The sequence below is a fragment of the Platalea leucorodia genome, assembly GCF_965183815.1.
Source record: "Platalea leucorodia genome assembly, chromosome: 4".
Classification (NCBI taxonomy): domain Eukaryota; kingdom Metazoa; phylum Chordata; class Aves; order Pelecaniformes; family Threskiornithidae; genus Platalea; species Platalea leucorodia.
The window spans coordinates 47,360,924-47,377,176 of NC_138826.1; the positions used below are offsets into that span (position 1 = coordinate 47,360,924).

At 42.1% G+C, this 16,253-nt stretch overlaps 1 protein-coding gene across 1 annotated transcript; it reads right to left on the reverse strand.

Annotated features, from left to right (window-relative positions):
• Window positions 1-311: 311 nt before the first annotated feature.
• KLHL42 (kelch like family member 42) lies at window positions 312-14,085 on the reverse strand (the record flags this gene model as incomplete). The annotated part of the gene is made up of 3 exons (XM_082308411.1): window positions 312-763; window positions 5,277-5,470; window positions 13,193-14,085. 3 exons carry the CDS (start codon window positions 14,083-14,085, stop codon window positions 312-314), a joined length of 1,539 nt encoding a protein of 512 aa, XP_082164537.1.
• Window positions 14,086-16,253: the final 2,168 nt, after the last annotated feature.

Below are 16,253 nucleotides of genomic sequence, written 5' to 3' on the forward strand. Positions count from 1 at the left end.
TTCTCTTTGTGATTTTCCTTAGACTTATTATTTACTTTATTGAATTATTTCCACTTTTATCATGTATACTCCTGGTATACAATACCTGGTGAAATTTAAATCCAAAACAATAGAATTTTTAAAATGAAATCCTAAAAGTGTTTCTAGAAGCATTTCTCTTAATATTGGATTTTGCAACTTTTTTAAAGAACAGAATCAGTATTTATGCCTACGTTATGCAATCACATTACATTCTGAAACTGGAATTATTTAGAGGGAGCAATATTTCTTCCAAGAATGATTAATGAGCTGAAAAGAAAAATCTGATGCTGTTACACTTCTCGCACATCAGGCAAATACATAGAACAAATCAGCATGTTTTGTCCAAAGGCTGGAAAGCGTCTTAGTGACTCCCAACTGTCCGTAAATATATTATACTTAAGAAAAACACGGTGCTCCAAGCTTGTAGATAAAGTAATATCCCTACTCAATATATAGACTCCATCATTGTGGAGAGTGCAAGTCAAGTTAAGACCCGATTTTGAAGTGTTCTCTTTGAGGTAGAGCCACTCTTTGGTAGCAATGTTGTAAGACTGCACAGTTAACACGTCCTCACTTTGGTTGGATTTTTGGTTTGGTCCAAGTTCATGAATACAACCCCCTACCAGATATATAGTTTCTTCAACAGAGAGCATCTGTTGTTTGCGAACATGGACATCACAAAGTTCAAAGTTGGTCCAGGAATCAGAAGTGGGACAGTACTGCAAAATGTTCATATTCCTATCTGAAACAGAGGAGAGATATTTACAAATAAATAAATATATTAGAAGGTACCCGTGGAAGAGGATTCTCCTCCCTACAAACTCTATCAGCCATTATTACAGATTGCTAATGTATTACAGTGCAAAAGCATAGCACACCAGCGAAGAAACACTGATTATTGAGAACTGTGAGTCTTTGCCCTTGACAACAAAAGTTGGAACGTTCTCTTCTTTTGCAGAGGGAAAAATTAAGCCGCTTCTGGCACATTACATGATGCAAATGGTCTGGGGATGCAGATTTTAGCAGAATAGCCCCTACCTTTTAACTTATGCTTTTAATTTTGTCTCTGATTGATAGGTAAGAAATTTTTATGAAAAGGGAAGTGGAACAATATTCTGCCCTCCAACAGTGATCACAGATGAGTCACATTATCATGAACACAGTATGCTTCATTAACGGCTGTCAAGTGATGATTTATCATCCAAGCTTAACTTTGATACTTTGCATTTCATTCCATAAATCAAAGTTTTATGGAGTAAAATTCATAAAGCTAGTTATGTTTCAGCAAGTGGCATGGATGACCTAAGAGCACATGTTCAGTATCTCATAAAGAGAGAAATACACATTGTCAAAATCATTTAAGAACCAGGAACTCCATCCTCCATCATCAGACAGAGGCACAGAAAAAAGCTGAAGCCGTATCTATATTTCATTTACAATCCAGTGGATGCATGTGTTTGCAATACTGTTGTGCTACGAAATTGTTACAATACCACCCCGATTTATGGTGCAGTGGAGAACCCGGCTGTGTCCAAGGCTTCACTAAATTAACACAGAATGGACAGGACTCGTTAACTAGTGTCCTGGTTTTGGCTGGGATAGAGTTAATTTTCTTCTTAGTAGCTGGTATAGTGCTGTGTTTTGGATTTAGGATGACAATAATGTTGAAAAGACACTGATGTTTTGGTTCTTGCTGAGTAGAGTTTACACCAGTCAAGGACTTTTCAGCTTCCCATGCTCTGCCAGGTGCACAAGAAGCTGGGAGGGGACACAGCTGGGACAGCTGACCCAGACTGGCCAAGGAGCTATTCCATACCGTATGGAGTCATGCTCAGCATATAAGCTGGGGGAAGAAGGAGGAAGGGGGGGACATTTGGTGTGGTGGCATTTGTCTTCCTAAGTAACCATTACGTGTGACGGAGCCCTGCTTTCCTGGAGATGGCTGAACACCTGCCTGCCGATGGGAAGCAGTGAATGAGTTCCTTGTTTCACTTCGCTTGTGCGCGCAGCTTTTGCTTTACCTATTAAACTGTCTTCACCTCAACCCATGAGTTTTCTCACTTTTACTCTTCCGATTCTCTCCCTAATCCCACTGGGGGCGAGTGAGTGAGTGGCTGTGTGGTGCTTAGTTGCTGGCTGGGGTTAAACCACGACAGCTAGTAAATTCAGTTTCAATCTCTGGAGACCAGAGCTTAAATCCAAACTCAAGTGACAAGCGGCAACAGGTTTGCAAACTCCAGCCTGGTCTTTTAATAAAATCTGCTCCATATTACAAGTCTATCCTGCATGACGATCTCCAGATGAGCTCCCAAGTGGAACAGCAGGCAGTGACATACTGACAAGTTATGTAAGGGCACAGGTATAAATAGCCATAAATATAACTGGATTGTCATGAATGAAGTGCATTAGCAGCATGATTAGGGAGGTGCTGCTATAGCATTTCCTTGCACTCTGATGACTTTCAGTCATTGCTCATTACTGTACATTGCCTTCCTGATCACCTAATCCACATGAAATAAAGGAAAAAAGAGGGAAAATATCATGGCAATGCTTTATGAAATTGCTGATCAAAGCTCTACATATAGATATCTTTGTGTACAAACAATGTATCTTTCTCTGACTCATTAGGGGGGAAAAAAATCCCAACATTTCTAGTAATTAAGTTTCTATGTTTATCTATAGCAGTGATCTTTCCAGGTAAAAAGTGCCGTGGTTTGAGAAGGGGCATATGAAATGGAAGTCTATTGCAATATGGCCCTCATTCACTCAGTCCAGAGCCTGGGTCTTTTATATCCACTGAAGCAAAAAAAAAAAACAAAAACAAAACACAAACATTACAGTTACTAACACGGAGGTTCTATTAGGATCAAGTGAGAGTTTAGATCAAGTTCACAAGTGAGAGCTGAGAACTGGAAGGAGGCTCTTTACTCAAGAAGTGTCATTATAATTTACAGTGGGAAATTCCATATCCTACTATCTTTTGGAAAATGTAGTCTCAGGAGAAGGCTCTACACCGATCAAAAAAACAATCCACAAAACCTACCAAAGCTACAGTCTTAAGGAGATATATGCAGAAATACTATAAAAAAATACATATTAATTGCTGCGTGTGTTTTGTTTAGTGAATGTAGTGAAACAGCAAATGAACCTCAGCACCTCTCAGATAGTTATGCCTTAACACCCTTTAACATCTGCATAACTTACAAGGTAAATTACCAGTGTAATTGCGGCAATTGTAGTTTCTAAGTCCAATAGCTGTCCTAAGCCAAGGTGTCACAGAAAAACTGATTCTAGACCCTCATTGAGGAAAGTATCTTTATTTATAAAAAGCACAGGCATTTGTTGTCCTGAATGGTCTTGGATTTAAACATAAGCTTAAATATGCTAGTTATCCACTGCTCACAACTTTATACTATTTTACTATCCTGTTTCCATTGAAAATGGCCTTTAGGAAAAGACCTAAGAGAAGATCTGGGAAAAGACAGAGGCCAGAGAGTCAGTGGCAATCCCCTGAGGTGTGGAAGAAGCAAGAGGTAACTCACTGACTATCCTTCTTCAATTGAAACTACTGAAGTACTGAATAAGGAGTTCAACACAGGGCAGCAATCCTGACTAGATATGCTCTGTTAATGAATCTTAAGGGAATAGGATCTGCATCAGCAACACACCGATCTTCCTATCCATGACACCAGGAGTAGGCAGCCTGAAGAAAGAACAGCACAAGCACCAGAAAAGGAACTTGCAAAGTGCAGGAGATACAGGAGAAAAGCTGGCACTCCTGTAATCTAGTAGCACTATTAACCAAATCAGAGCTTTTTCTTCTTACCACTTCTTTCTCTTTCTCTAGATAAAAATGACAAAAATCCAAACGCAGGTCTCTAGAGACAAGTCTTCCCATTACTCTCTGTTTCAGCCCCTCCTCCTTGTTCTCTGCTCTCTTGTCTCAAAGGATGTTTTCCCTTGGGTCTGACTTTTCAGCACAGCCAGTGTTGTGTGCCAGACATCCTTCCATTCTAGTGCCGGACATCAGGAAGCACAATGCATCCCATCCTTTAGTGGAGATGACCAGAGGACTGGGACTGCAGAGCACAACACAGCATGGCCCTCCATATGGGCACAAGCACTCCGATATCTTTTGTTTTCCTCAGTGAAGCCACCAGGTTCTGGGGCAGAATGGACTGGACAAAACACTTTTGAAGGTTATCATTAGCACAAGGACCATGAGGGGTGGAAGTGTGTCTTTTATAAACCTTATAATGGTTCAGAGCCAAAATCTGCTCAGACACTAGAAGGGACAGCTTGTTCTAATGTCAGTTTAGCTTTGATTGCAGTACTCTCTGCAAAAGCTGATCTCTCTTCTAATTTTATTCTCCATTTGGAAAAAAGTTTAAAACTACTGTGGTCAAATGAAGTGGGCAAAGGCCTAGAGGTAGGAATTTAAATTTAGGAAATCCTGGTAAATACTAAACATTTGACATGAAAAAAAAGTTAAGTTCTAGAATTCTGAGAAAATGGTATTCCTCCCAAAGAATGGCACTATGTGCTTAAGGAATAAACAAATAATAGTTCTGTTTAAGTGGCTTGCTTTTGCACTGGATAAAGAAAAAGAAATTGTCAGCAGAGAATGCAACTTCAAATCCTTCCCTCTGTACAGTATCCTCAGAAAACAGGGTATAGAAAGGAAGTAAGTAAAAAATGTTGGTTCTTGCTTAAGCTATTGATTAACTATTCAGTTAAGGATTTTCAGTGCTGAAAATCTTACCTATAGCTTGAATTTACCTGTGAAACACTGAAATGCTATAGCAAAAGTATCATGACATCTATTAACACATGAGAAATACTAACGCAGGCAGATATTTTCTTCATATTTTTCCTTCTGACAGTCTAAAACATGTATTTAAAAATTAAAGTGTATCTGCTGAGACCTCTCATTCTACTTTATGATCAAAATCTAAAAAAAGGAGGGCTAAGCTGGGTGCTGAAGTACCCATCAGTCTGTTCCCTCAGAATAACAGAGCCCCGCGTCCATGTAGGCCCTGAAAAAAAAAAATCTGATTCCTGTATGACAGAGCTAATTTTTTTTTTCCATTTGTCAATTATTTTCTACCAGCGATTTATTTCTACATGTTTTAATGTGTATCATGCAGCTTTCTAAATCAGTTCAAAAGATTTCCTGAAAAAGAGTAGAAAATCATCTGGGCCTTAGAAGCAATTAGGTAAAATAAAAAAAAAAAAAGCAAAAGCAAGCTTTTTACCTCGTGTAGTGTATCCTCCAATAACATAGATCTTGCCCTTACACTCGCAAGCTGAGAATTCTGCAAGAGGGTTTGGCATGGATGCTACAAAATTCCACCAGTCGTTTTCTGGGTTATAGCACTCCACATTAGAAAGGGATTGACCACCGATGGCATAGAGCTTTCCATTTACAGCCAAAAGCTTAAAATTGGACCTGAAAGAAAAGATTGCAGCATTGAAATACGTTAAATAGATGTACAGAAAAATATAGGAGAGAAAGTTCTTCCTATCCAGGCTCCAGCATACTCATCATCACTTACAACTTGTACCATCACTTCATATATTACAGCATCTAAATCCTTCTGTGCCAGGCCAAAATTCTATAATTACACTGTAATTACTTAGGACAGTAACCAGTGACATTCTGGATGTTACTGATGTTGATGCTGAGACTGATGAATATTTTATTTTGGATTTCAATCTGCCACAGTTTGAGATCTAAATGTTTAGTTAACTAATGTGTTCAGTAGCTGTGTCGTTTTTACTAGGCTTTTAGTAAAGTACTTCTAGTAGAGAAAAGCATATTATATATACACCCAGTGAAGGATATCTTTTTAGTTAAAACTGACAAAATTTCAAACAAGACTTGATGAATGCCTAAGAATGTGTACTCATCTGTCTATAATATAGAATCTCTTTAATAACCCTAATAAAGAGAAATTTAAAGCAGTACACATTGACTCATGCTCTGCAAAAGAAGGAAGAGAGAATCTCCTGTACCTTATTCAGCATTAAACTACTAAATACATCCTCCATCCCACTGAAGCAAGATATGTCTGTAAATCAATGTTCCACCCATAGCTGAACAAAATACATTGCAGTCCACAGGCAATGCCCTGTTCCTTTATTTCATATTCTGTTCCACTGTGCTGTATATTTCACACATGGCAAAGGGCAACTTTCTAATTACTGAAGCACAAGAAGCCTTACAACTTTTAAGATAATATAGGCAGAAACTGGTCTATGGAGGTTAATGGCACAAGTCTGTAGCAAGAAATTGGAGGGCTCGAAGTTGGAGGGCTTGCATGCTCAGTTATGCCTTCCAGCTATGGAAGCTGGTCTAACAAAAGATGAGCTCTTCCTCTCTTCAGAAACAGTCTCATTGCCTAGAAAGATTGTTCCTTCTCTACTGCTGAGCCAAATCGGGATTTTACCATCCCGTATCCCAACTAACTAAATGTGTGAAAGTCACTGGAGTGCACCAGCTCAGCATAAAGCCAAATGGGGAACTGCGTTACGTCTGTAAAACTGAAGTGGTGCTTTAGACTTGCATTGGCCTGCTGAGCAGTAAAGTGAGTTTCACTCTGCATGAATCCAAGATTCAAAACTTACCGCTAAGTAGTTTTGCAGGATTTTGTCTGGACAAAATGAACCCTGCCTAGCAGCAGACTGCCCTGCAATTTCTTTTTATTAAGTATATTTGGAAAAAGAATTTGTTTCCAGATGGAATCATTTTGTTCTTGTCATCCTGATATAGCTTTGGAAACTAAAATGCTCCTTTGAAGGAATTAATTGCTTTTTATTCATTTTTTTTTGCTGACATTTACGATTAGGTCACTCTGTTCATCTCCTCTCTACAGCAATTATGTTTTCCATCTTAGAGAATCCAGAATAACATGGCAATCAATAGCGGGTATGAAATGAGGATAATTATTTGCAAAACATTATGATTTTCAAAGCAATGTACCTGTTCTAAAAGTTATGGTGGAAAAAAAAAATCCACAAATTAACAGAGGGACAAAACCACAAAATGTAAATGCATTTTCCAAGCAATTCTTTAAAATATAAAGTATGTTAGAAAGTCTGTAACTCTGTGCCTATGATGGAGATGGTGTAGGATTTTTTGCTTAGAAAATGAGTTCATACGCACACAGATAACGTTTCCCTATTCTAAGATCTTCTAAACACTTTATAAACATGCTAAAAGTTCTGCCACAGAGGACATGAATTAACTAAATGAGTGTGTAGTGTCAGAACATTAAAGAATTCAGGTTTCCTAATTCACACATGCTTCTCTAGTTACCCTCTAATTGTAGCCTCTTACTATTTTATTTGAATGGAGGTAATTTATACAGTTTTTCTTGATGGCCTTCATATCACCGAATTGCTTCTTGTAGCACAGGGAAAACTATCCAGTGAAAGATGTACGGCACAATTTTCAACTTCAATTATTCCAGAAGGAGGCCACGTACACTTGTGTCAGTCATTTAACCACTTCCAACACTTGTTAAAATGGATGACATGCAGTGGAAGTATCTCAGATTTATGGAACATGTCAACTATAAGGTTCATTTTACTCAAAAGTAGCCATAAGTATCCATCAGCATCACTTCATATGAAAGTTTGGACAATGGCTCAATATGTTATGAAAAAACTTCTGCCATTCACCTTTCCATGCCAATAACAGCAGGTGTTTTTATGGAGAGTGAACATTAGGAAATATTTAGTGTATTTTTATACTCTTTTAATGTGTTGGAGCAGCTGGAAACAAGGAAAGCAAACACTGAGCAACCAGCCAGCTCTCCACAACTAACAACTGTTCCATGGACTACAGCTTGGAAACAACAGAGCTGAACAGTCTATCAGATTCAACTGCGATATAACTCCACTCACATCAGTGAGTTATCTAAACTTGAGGGATCAAAAACACTTTCCAAATTTCCGAGTGCATACCCTTTTTGTTGGGACAAGACCAGGTATGAGCTGTCTTCTGATGTCCCTCATTTCCTCTGAAAGGAACCCCAGGAACACAAGCAAGAGTGAGCCGTGGGGTTTTACCATAGTTTAAAATACATTTTTCATTCAATAAAGACAAGTGCAAAGCACTATATGCAGGAAGGAAGAAAAATTAATGCACAAATGCATAGGATCTGGGGCTCAGAGTGCATACCCTTCTGAATACACGACAACATTCAACAACTTGCAAAAAACCCTACATTGTTCTGGATTGCATTAACAGCCATAGATGTATCTGTAGGAGACCACTATGAAAGTGGCTGTAAAGAGGACAGCAAGCATTCTTTTTGTTCACTGACAGATATAATTCATTTAGTAGACAACAAGAAAAAGTTAGCATAGATATTAGAGAGGACTTCCTGATCAGAGGGGTAGCTAAACATGGGAACAAGTTACCTGGGACGAAGGAAGTTGGAATCTACATTGCTGGAGCGTTTCAAGAACAAGTTAGACATGTATTTGCAAGGTAAGCTTGGTCCTGCTGCAGAGCAGGAGGGTTGGACTAACTATCCTGTGGTTCCTGCCTGCCAAATGACCAACTTTAACCTTAAAATTTCTCACAAATCAGATGACTTCTTTATTCTAGAGTTAAAGCATTTACGACAGAGATGACGAATCATGAAAGCACAGTTACGACGGCAATTCCAAAGTAGTTTACGCTTTTTGCATGAACCACTTTTTTTTTTTTTTTTTTAATGTTCCTTATATGAGTCTGCAGAGCACACTGCATCCGACCTTTAGCTTTGGAAGTGTGTGATACATTTGTGATAAATGTGACATGAATATTTCCAACTTAAAAATTTTTGAAAACCCTATTTTCCCCCAACACAGAGGAATTTTGAGTGAAAATAAATATTAAAAAATGCAGAAAGAGAAGTTCTCATAAACCACTACCACTCCCCAGCAGCATCCCCTCCTACATTCCTGTAAGAGCCCTCAGAGTGGCAACAGTTCAGGCACAGATTGCTCACAAAAACCATGTTCCACGTGCATGTGTGTAATCCCAGCCAGGGGCTTACAAGGGTCTTCCAAGCCTGGAAGATTTACCTGCCATGAGTGTTCTGAAGGAAAATAAAAGTGGAATATACAGCTGTAACTGGCACATGCAGTAGAAATCCTATGAGTATATTATTTTTAAATAGCAAATTTCAACTGACAGCATCAATTTAAACAAAAGTATGGAAAGGTATTGAAGGGCATTACTTGAACAGTGCACAAAGTACCTTGTTACCTTCCTGTCCCTAAAGACCACAAGTGGTCTTGGGCAACATTTACATGAAGTTTCTTCCACGAAAAAGCCCAGGTAGTTCTCTGAAGACACTATTCCAAGTACAGCAATATCTCTAGAATTAAAAGATCTAGAAACTGTGATCAGTTATGGACTATTTGTGACCGGCACCAGATTTAGCCCTCAGATGATGAGAAATTCCAGGCTCAGTCACAGGCTTCCTATATGAGCCTGAGCAAATTATTTTATCTGCCTTGTGTATGCATGAATAGGGAATAACACTTTCTCAAGCTTATGTGGGCATCACAGGAATAATATACAGGAGTTACCTATTGTGGACAAATTTGAAACTACAGTAATAAGACCTCTACATCTAGGAAAAAAGCTAACAGCTATAACCTAAACCAGAATGACTGCTAAGTATTCAGTATACATCTGACAGCTTTTGTCTTCTACTTAGAAGTAAGTTGGGACTACTTCATCTATGCATGTGTAAAGAATCTCAGCATCCTAGCATTCTATATTATAATAATGGAAATTAATTAAAGATAAAAAAATCATAGAATTTACAAGGTTTGTTCAGGGCAGAGAACTTCTTATATTAACAGCAAATCAGCACAATTATTTCCATAACTCCTCAGCCTTCTCTTGAGGCCAACATATGCATCCATTTGTATAGGCCAGACCCAGATACTCTTAATAAAAGTTGTCTGAAGTCAAACCAACTTCAAAGGGAACTAGAACCCTCCCTCAAGGTATGTAAAAAATTCATCCATGGGATGTAATTATATCAGCTGACACAAATTCATTTGGCAGACAGTCACATGACTGTAATTCCTAAGCAGCACACTGGGCAACTGCCCTGCTTATTTTACTACGGCATAACAAACTAAAAATACAATGCCGAGCAAAGTACAGATCTAATTGCAGCACATCTGTGCGGCAGACAGGCATCAGTGCTGTTCCTGTTGAATACAAACTCCCTGATGCTAAAAATCTCCCTGCTCTTGACTCCATGAAGATGTTAAAGTCAAAAGCATGTTTTGTGAAGGGGTCAGCAGAGTTTCCATGAAAAAAATCTTCCCCTGCTTATCACTCAGAGAGCAACATACTTACTTGAAACCTTACAGTCTAGAGGCAGATGTAATTCTGGGTTCTTCTTGACCTGAAATAACTACCATGAAATGTAAGAATAGAGACTATTCCAAAAATATCCATTCACATACTACTTTTCTGCCATATATGGCCAATGTGAAATTCTATGCTAAGGAATACCTTGCTGTCACCTGTGATGGGCTTCAAGATTAAGTTAGTATGGCAGTGCAGTTGAAAATAGTAATATAAGGAGAAAATATCCATGTGTTTATTTCAGATCTAATGATTATATATCCTAGAAAAAAGGGAAAGTGTGGATGGTAAAAGGCTGATCTAGAGTTTGAACAGTCAGGTCCTAAGGTGAAAAAAGGGCCTTGAAAAAGCCTTTTTTAGAAAGCCCTCATTCGCCGTGCCACAGAATTATCACACATAATAACATCTCTCTTGCTATACACATCTGTCCTGGTTTCAGCTGGGATAGCGTTGATTTTTCTTCCTAGTAGCTGGTATAGTGCTGTGTTTTGGATTTAGTATGACAATAATGTTGGTACACTGATGTTTTAGTTGTTGCTAAGTAGTGCTTACACCAGTCAAGGACTTTTCAGCTTCCCATGCTCAGCCCAGTGTACAAGAAGCTGGGAGGGGACACAGCCAGGACAGCTCACCCAGACTGGCCAAAGGGCTACTCCGTATCGTATGACATCATGCACAGTATATAAACTGGAGCGAGTTAGCCCGGGGGCAGCAATCACTGGTTGGGGACGTGCTGGGCATTGATCGGCAGGTGGTGAGCAATTGTATAGAGTATCACTTGCTTTGTATATTATTATTATATTTTATTATTATTATTAGTATTACTACTATTCTATTTCATTTTACTTCAATTATTAAACTGTTCTTATCTCAACCCACGAGGTTTCTCACTTTCACCCTTCCAATTCTCTCCCCCATCCCACTGGGGTGGGGGGAGTGAGCGAGCGGCTGTGTGGTGCTTAGTTGCTGGCTGGGGTTAAACCACGACAACATCACACAAACCAATGCCAAACCCTCGTAACTTGATCAACGTGGGACTTCTATGTTTAAGTTAATTTCCATAGGAGACGCTGTGTGGGCTGACCCCATCATCCTTTCCTACCAAGGGCAATGTGCTCTCAATCATGCTCACATAGGCAAGACTGCCGAAGTGAGGCCGGCTAAAACATCTCAGTTCCCACAGGCACCTCGGTGAAGACTGCTTGTAGGCTCAGGCTCTGAGAAATATGTCTGCAAGAAAAGGTGTTTGCAGTGTTTAAAAGCTCAACATTCATTTCACAGATGAAATTTTTCACAACACTGTTTCAATGAGCCAGAAATACCGAAAAAAAAGTTTCCCATCAGTTCCGATGACTGATTATGGAGGCAATAGTTTCAGTGAAATTCTCGCAACACCACGGGAAATGAAAAAAAAAAAAAGAGAGTGAAATGGGAAAGAACTAATTTTAGGTTAAACTGTTTTGAAGGGTTTTAGCTGGCAAGAGCTAAATAGAGACTGGAATGGAGACTGCAGTTTTACTACCCAGATACAAAGCATTTACGGCAATGGTTGGGGTCTCTGTGTGCTCCTTGAATTTACTGGATGGAGAAGAGAATTTCCATTCTACAGTGAATTTTGGCCTCCTTACTTGTTACAGAGAAGGTAAAAATTTAAATACTATTTCTAAAATGGAATCAATGAGGAAGTTCACATTGGATAACATTTTGTTTCAATGAAATAAAAGTCTTTGTTTTGATACCTCTGCAGCGTGATTAAGGTAGAGTAGCCACAACCTTGGCCAGGGAGATGGCCTCTCTTCTTGGGTCTCCCTCAAGGCTAGCTCCATATTATTCTTTCAAACATAAATTATACAAGTGTTTCTGAATACTAATTTAAGCACAAATGTCAAACAAACAATTCAAAAGGATACAGGGAAAAGTGAATTTGTCAAAATGATGAATGTTTCCCAGATCAAAATATTCTTATAAAGTGAGAAATTTCTCACAATCTTCCTGACACTTTTCTGGTGAATATTTCACTAAAATGCAGGCCTACAAAACATTCAGATTTTTATGAAAGTACAAAGCAATGAAAAACAGCTTCAACTAAAATTTTTCAGCCACCTCTAGCTCTGATAGACTGTACATCCCCACTAAGAGCAGTAAAAATTCCTGTCACATACAGTACTGGAGTTAAAATATACCACAAAGAAAGTAAGGGAATAATTTTATCTTTTTCTTTTTTTTTAATCTTTGTTATTTTAGGGAGAATTTCTACTGCTGTTTCAAGAGACTGGCTCCTTGTATACTGTAATTTAAATGAAAAGTGGGAGCCCAACACCATTTCACACCGAGGTGAATGATCACACATGGTGGAGAGCTGTAGCACAGTCCTCTTCTGCTGACGCCTAGCTCATGTCCTCCCACAGCTGAGGCCTTAACCACCAGCATTTACGCAACAAAGTCCCGTCCTCCTCACCCTTCCCTTGCCACAGCATCTCCTCACACCATGCAGAGGGGGCCCTTAAGCAGGAGAGAGGTAGCGGAAGCGTTGTGCTGCGGTGGGATGACTGTTGCCGGCAAAGACAAGGTTTGCCGGGCCTATCCAGTGGCACGCTGCCAAGCCACTGCCAAGCACTACGGTCCTTCCCACCACATGATGCAAGAGATACGGGTGATTCACGGCGCAGAGACAGGTCTGAATCACTTCACGTACTGCTGAGTCCAGTCAACACCACGTGACTCAACAGGGTCTATTTTGACAATACACATGGACACACATGTATTTCAGGGAGCAGGGGTTACCTCTTTTGGTTCATTGAAGCCAGCTGACTCCATTCGTTTAGGCAAGGGTTGTAACAATGGGCAGCCGAAATCTCCTGGCTGGTGATCCTGTAGCCCCCAACGATGAACAGGTAGTTGTCCAGCATCGCTGACCCGTAGCCTCGGACGTTCACCAGATCAGGGGGCAGGTTGTTGGCCAGGGGCAGCCACCTCTGCGCTTCCTCATCATACCTCAGCATAGACCAGGGGGCTTCCACCTGAGGGTGACAGCCCGGAGGCAGGCCCAGGGAGGAGGCACCCATGAAGTCCCCAATGGCCACAAGGGTGGCGGTGCCCCTCATCCGCCTCTCCTTCAAGTGCTGCTGGAGAGCATAGGGCAGGAGGAGATGTGGCCGGGCATCGGGCCTCCGCAGCACTTGATGGTAATGGGCGGCCATGAAGTCTAGACAGGCATCGTGCAAGTCCTGGAGACCGTAGACCTGAGCCAGGCGGTGCAGCTCGAAGCAGTTGCCCAGCCTCACCTGGGAGAGGAGCAGGCGGAGCAAGGGGGTGACCTGCAGGTAGGAAGCGGCCTCCACCAGCTCCTCCAGCAAAGGGGGCTCCTCATCGCCCCCCTCCTCCTGCTCCAGCCTGGCCAGGCAGGAGGTGTTGATGAAGTCCAGCACCAGCTCCAGCCCCAGAGCGCTCAGCCCCCCGCGCAGCAGCTGCTCCTCCTGGCCCTGCCCTGCCTCCCGCATGCCCGAGCGGTAGAGGGCTCGGAAATAGTCACTCTGCTCGATCAGCTTCCTCTTGCACACCGGGTAGCACTTGTCCCCCAGCCGGATCTGCACCACCTCCTCCCCCGCACCGGCCCCATCCCCTTCTTCCCCTTCCCCCTCTTCTGCCTCCTGCCGCCGCCCCTCCGCCAGGGACATCGCTCACCCCCTCCCCTGGCTGCACTTCAGCCCGGCCGCTGCCGGCTGCCGGCAGGCTCCTCCTGCGGCCCGCCGGCGCTGCCGGGGTGGGAGGAGCGGAGCGGAGCGGAGCGGCGCCGGGCCGGGCCGGGCCCCGCCGGGGGAGGCGGGAGGGAGGGAGGGATGGGGGAGGCTCCGCCGCAGCCCCGCCGGCCCCCGCCGCCGCTCCGTCCCTGCAAGGAGAGGAGAAGAGAGAAAAAAAAAAAAAAAGCAAAACACCAGAGAGGAAAGAAAAAAAACCCCTAAAAAGGCAATGTTGAGCGCTCAGGCGGCGGCCGGGCCTCCCGCGCTGCCCGCCGGGGCCACCCGCTCCCGCCCGCCCCGGCCCCGCCGGGGAGGGGGTTCAGGCCGCCCTGCGCGCCGGGGAGGCGGGCGGCAAGGCCGGGGGCTGGGCGCCGGGGTGCGGTGACAGCCGAAACCGGCGGCCGTCCCCTGCCTCCCGCACTGGGGCTGCCAGAATTGGGCCGGGATCGCAGCTCCGGCCGGCAGCTCTAGCCTCTTGCCATAAATGTACTGCTGCATCCCGGGAGGGGGGGGAATGTTCTCGAACCACGCACGCAGGAAAAAAAAAACCCACGGTCTGTGTACATGTATTCGTGCGTAGCCAGAGAGGATGAGAGCTCTACAGTCAGCGTGATGTCACGGCGTCTTGGCAGCGTGGCATCCACAAAAAGGATCACCTTGCACGTCTGGTGCAGGGGCAGGGTTTAGGAACGGCAAGTACCATCCATGATTCTGCTGTGACCTTCCTGATTCCCCCTGCACGAGTCCCTCAGTGGCTCAGCTCCTGGTGTGGCGTATAAAGATACTTTACAACCTGTTCTGCTACTCTATCTTTTCTATTTAAACCAAGTTCCTGGAACAGGACATCTGTGTTATTCATGAGAGTGATCTACATACCAGGGCCCTGAGTTGGTTTGACATGAGCAAGGGAAACAGCAAATTAATAACTGACCATCTTGGGCATGGATAAAGTGGCTGGTTTGCTGTTTGCCTTGTTACATTCTTGAAACATAATGACAGTCTTTTTTTTTTAAACTGCTGAAACAGATGAGGAAGTCTGCCACCCTGTGTATTCTTATATGATGATGCCTAATATAAAGAGTTTAAAAATATATTTTATATTTTTATCTTTATAAAGCTATTTCTTTCACCCCGTGTATTGCAGACCATAGAAAATCTTTCCCTTTAGCAGTAATGTGACTCATCTCCAGTTATTGCAGATTGCTTAGTTTTCAGACAGCTCCCTATTTCCTCTACTCAGAAGGGATAATTTCCCCCAACTATTAAAACTCTTCAGAGTGGTATTAGGCTGTTTCTTTTCTCCCTCCCCCCCCCCCCCCCCCTTTTTTTAAGGAAGACAGGGTTGTTTGCTTTTTAGCATTTCCTCTGTGAAATGATCCTCTCTCACTGTTTTGTTGATCCTCAGCTTAACTCCAGCCCATACAGATGACATGAATGTCTAAATGTCAATCTCAGAGCTACAGGTGTTCTTTTCTGCTGACTTCTATAAAAGCAGTTATTAAGGTGGGGTAGATTTCTCTGCATTTTTGTTTTCCACCTCACTTCAAAATATTTTCATCATCTTGTTTTTGAGGGGCCCATTTCATGTTCCGAAATCCTTTTATACAGGATTCCAACCAGTTCCAAAGAGCTCTCCTCAGCAGCCTCAGGCCCTAGCTAGGCCACTCTCACCTCTCGTTCTCTCTTTCCTACTAACGAGTTTCACTGTTTGCTTGTTTTGTGTTCCTCTTTCATTCTGCTTCAATATTTAAGCGATTTTCAAATTCCACTTTCCTGTCTTCTGTTCTTGATAAAGCATTGCATCATTTGGCTTTTCAACTTTCTTACAACTAGCTGAAGCTTGAGCCTGAGCACTGGCTGTTTTTTTCTCTGCCTCAGGTTCAGCCTTGAAAAGATCATCACACACAACAAGTGTCTTACAACTTCATCAGGAGTCCAACCCGTATTTCCTTCTTGTAGTTTAATTCCCATAGGCAGACATTTCAAGCAATTGTAATCATTCATACTTCAGAGGTAAACAGAGACCTTGTGTTTGTCATGGCCATTAAGCTCCCCTGTTGGAATACAGTATGATTGCCAACACGGTGGTATGATTGCCATCTTTA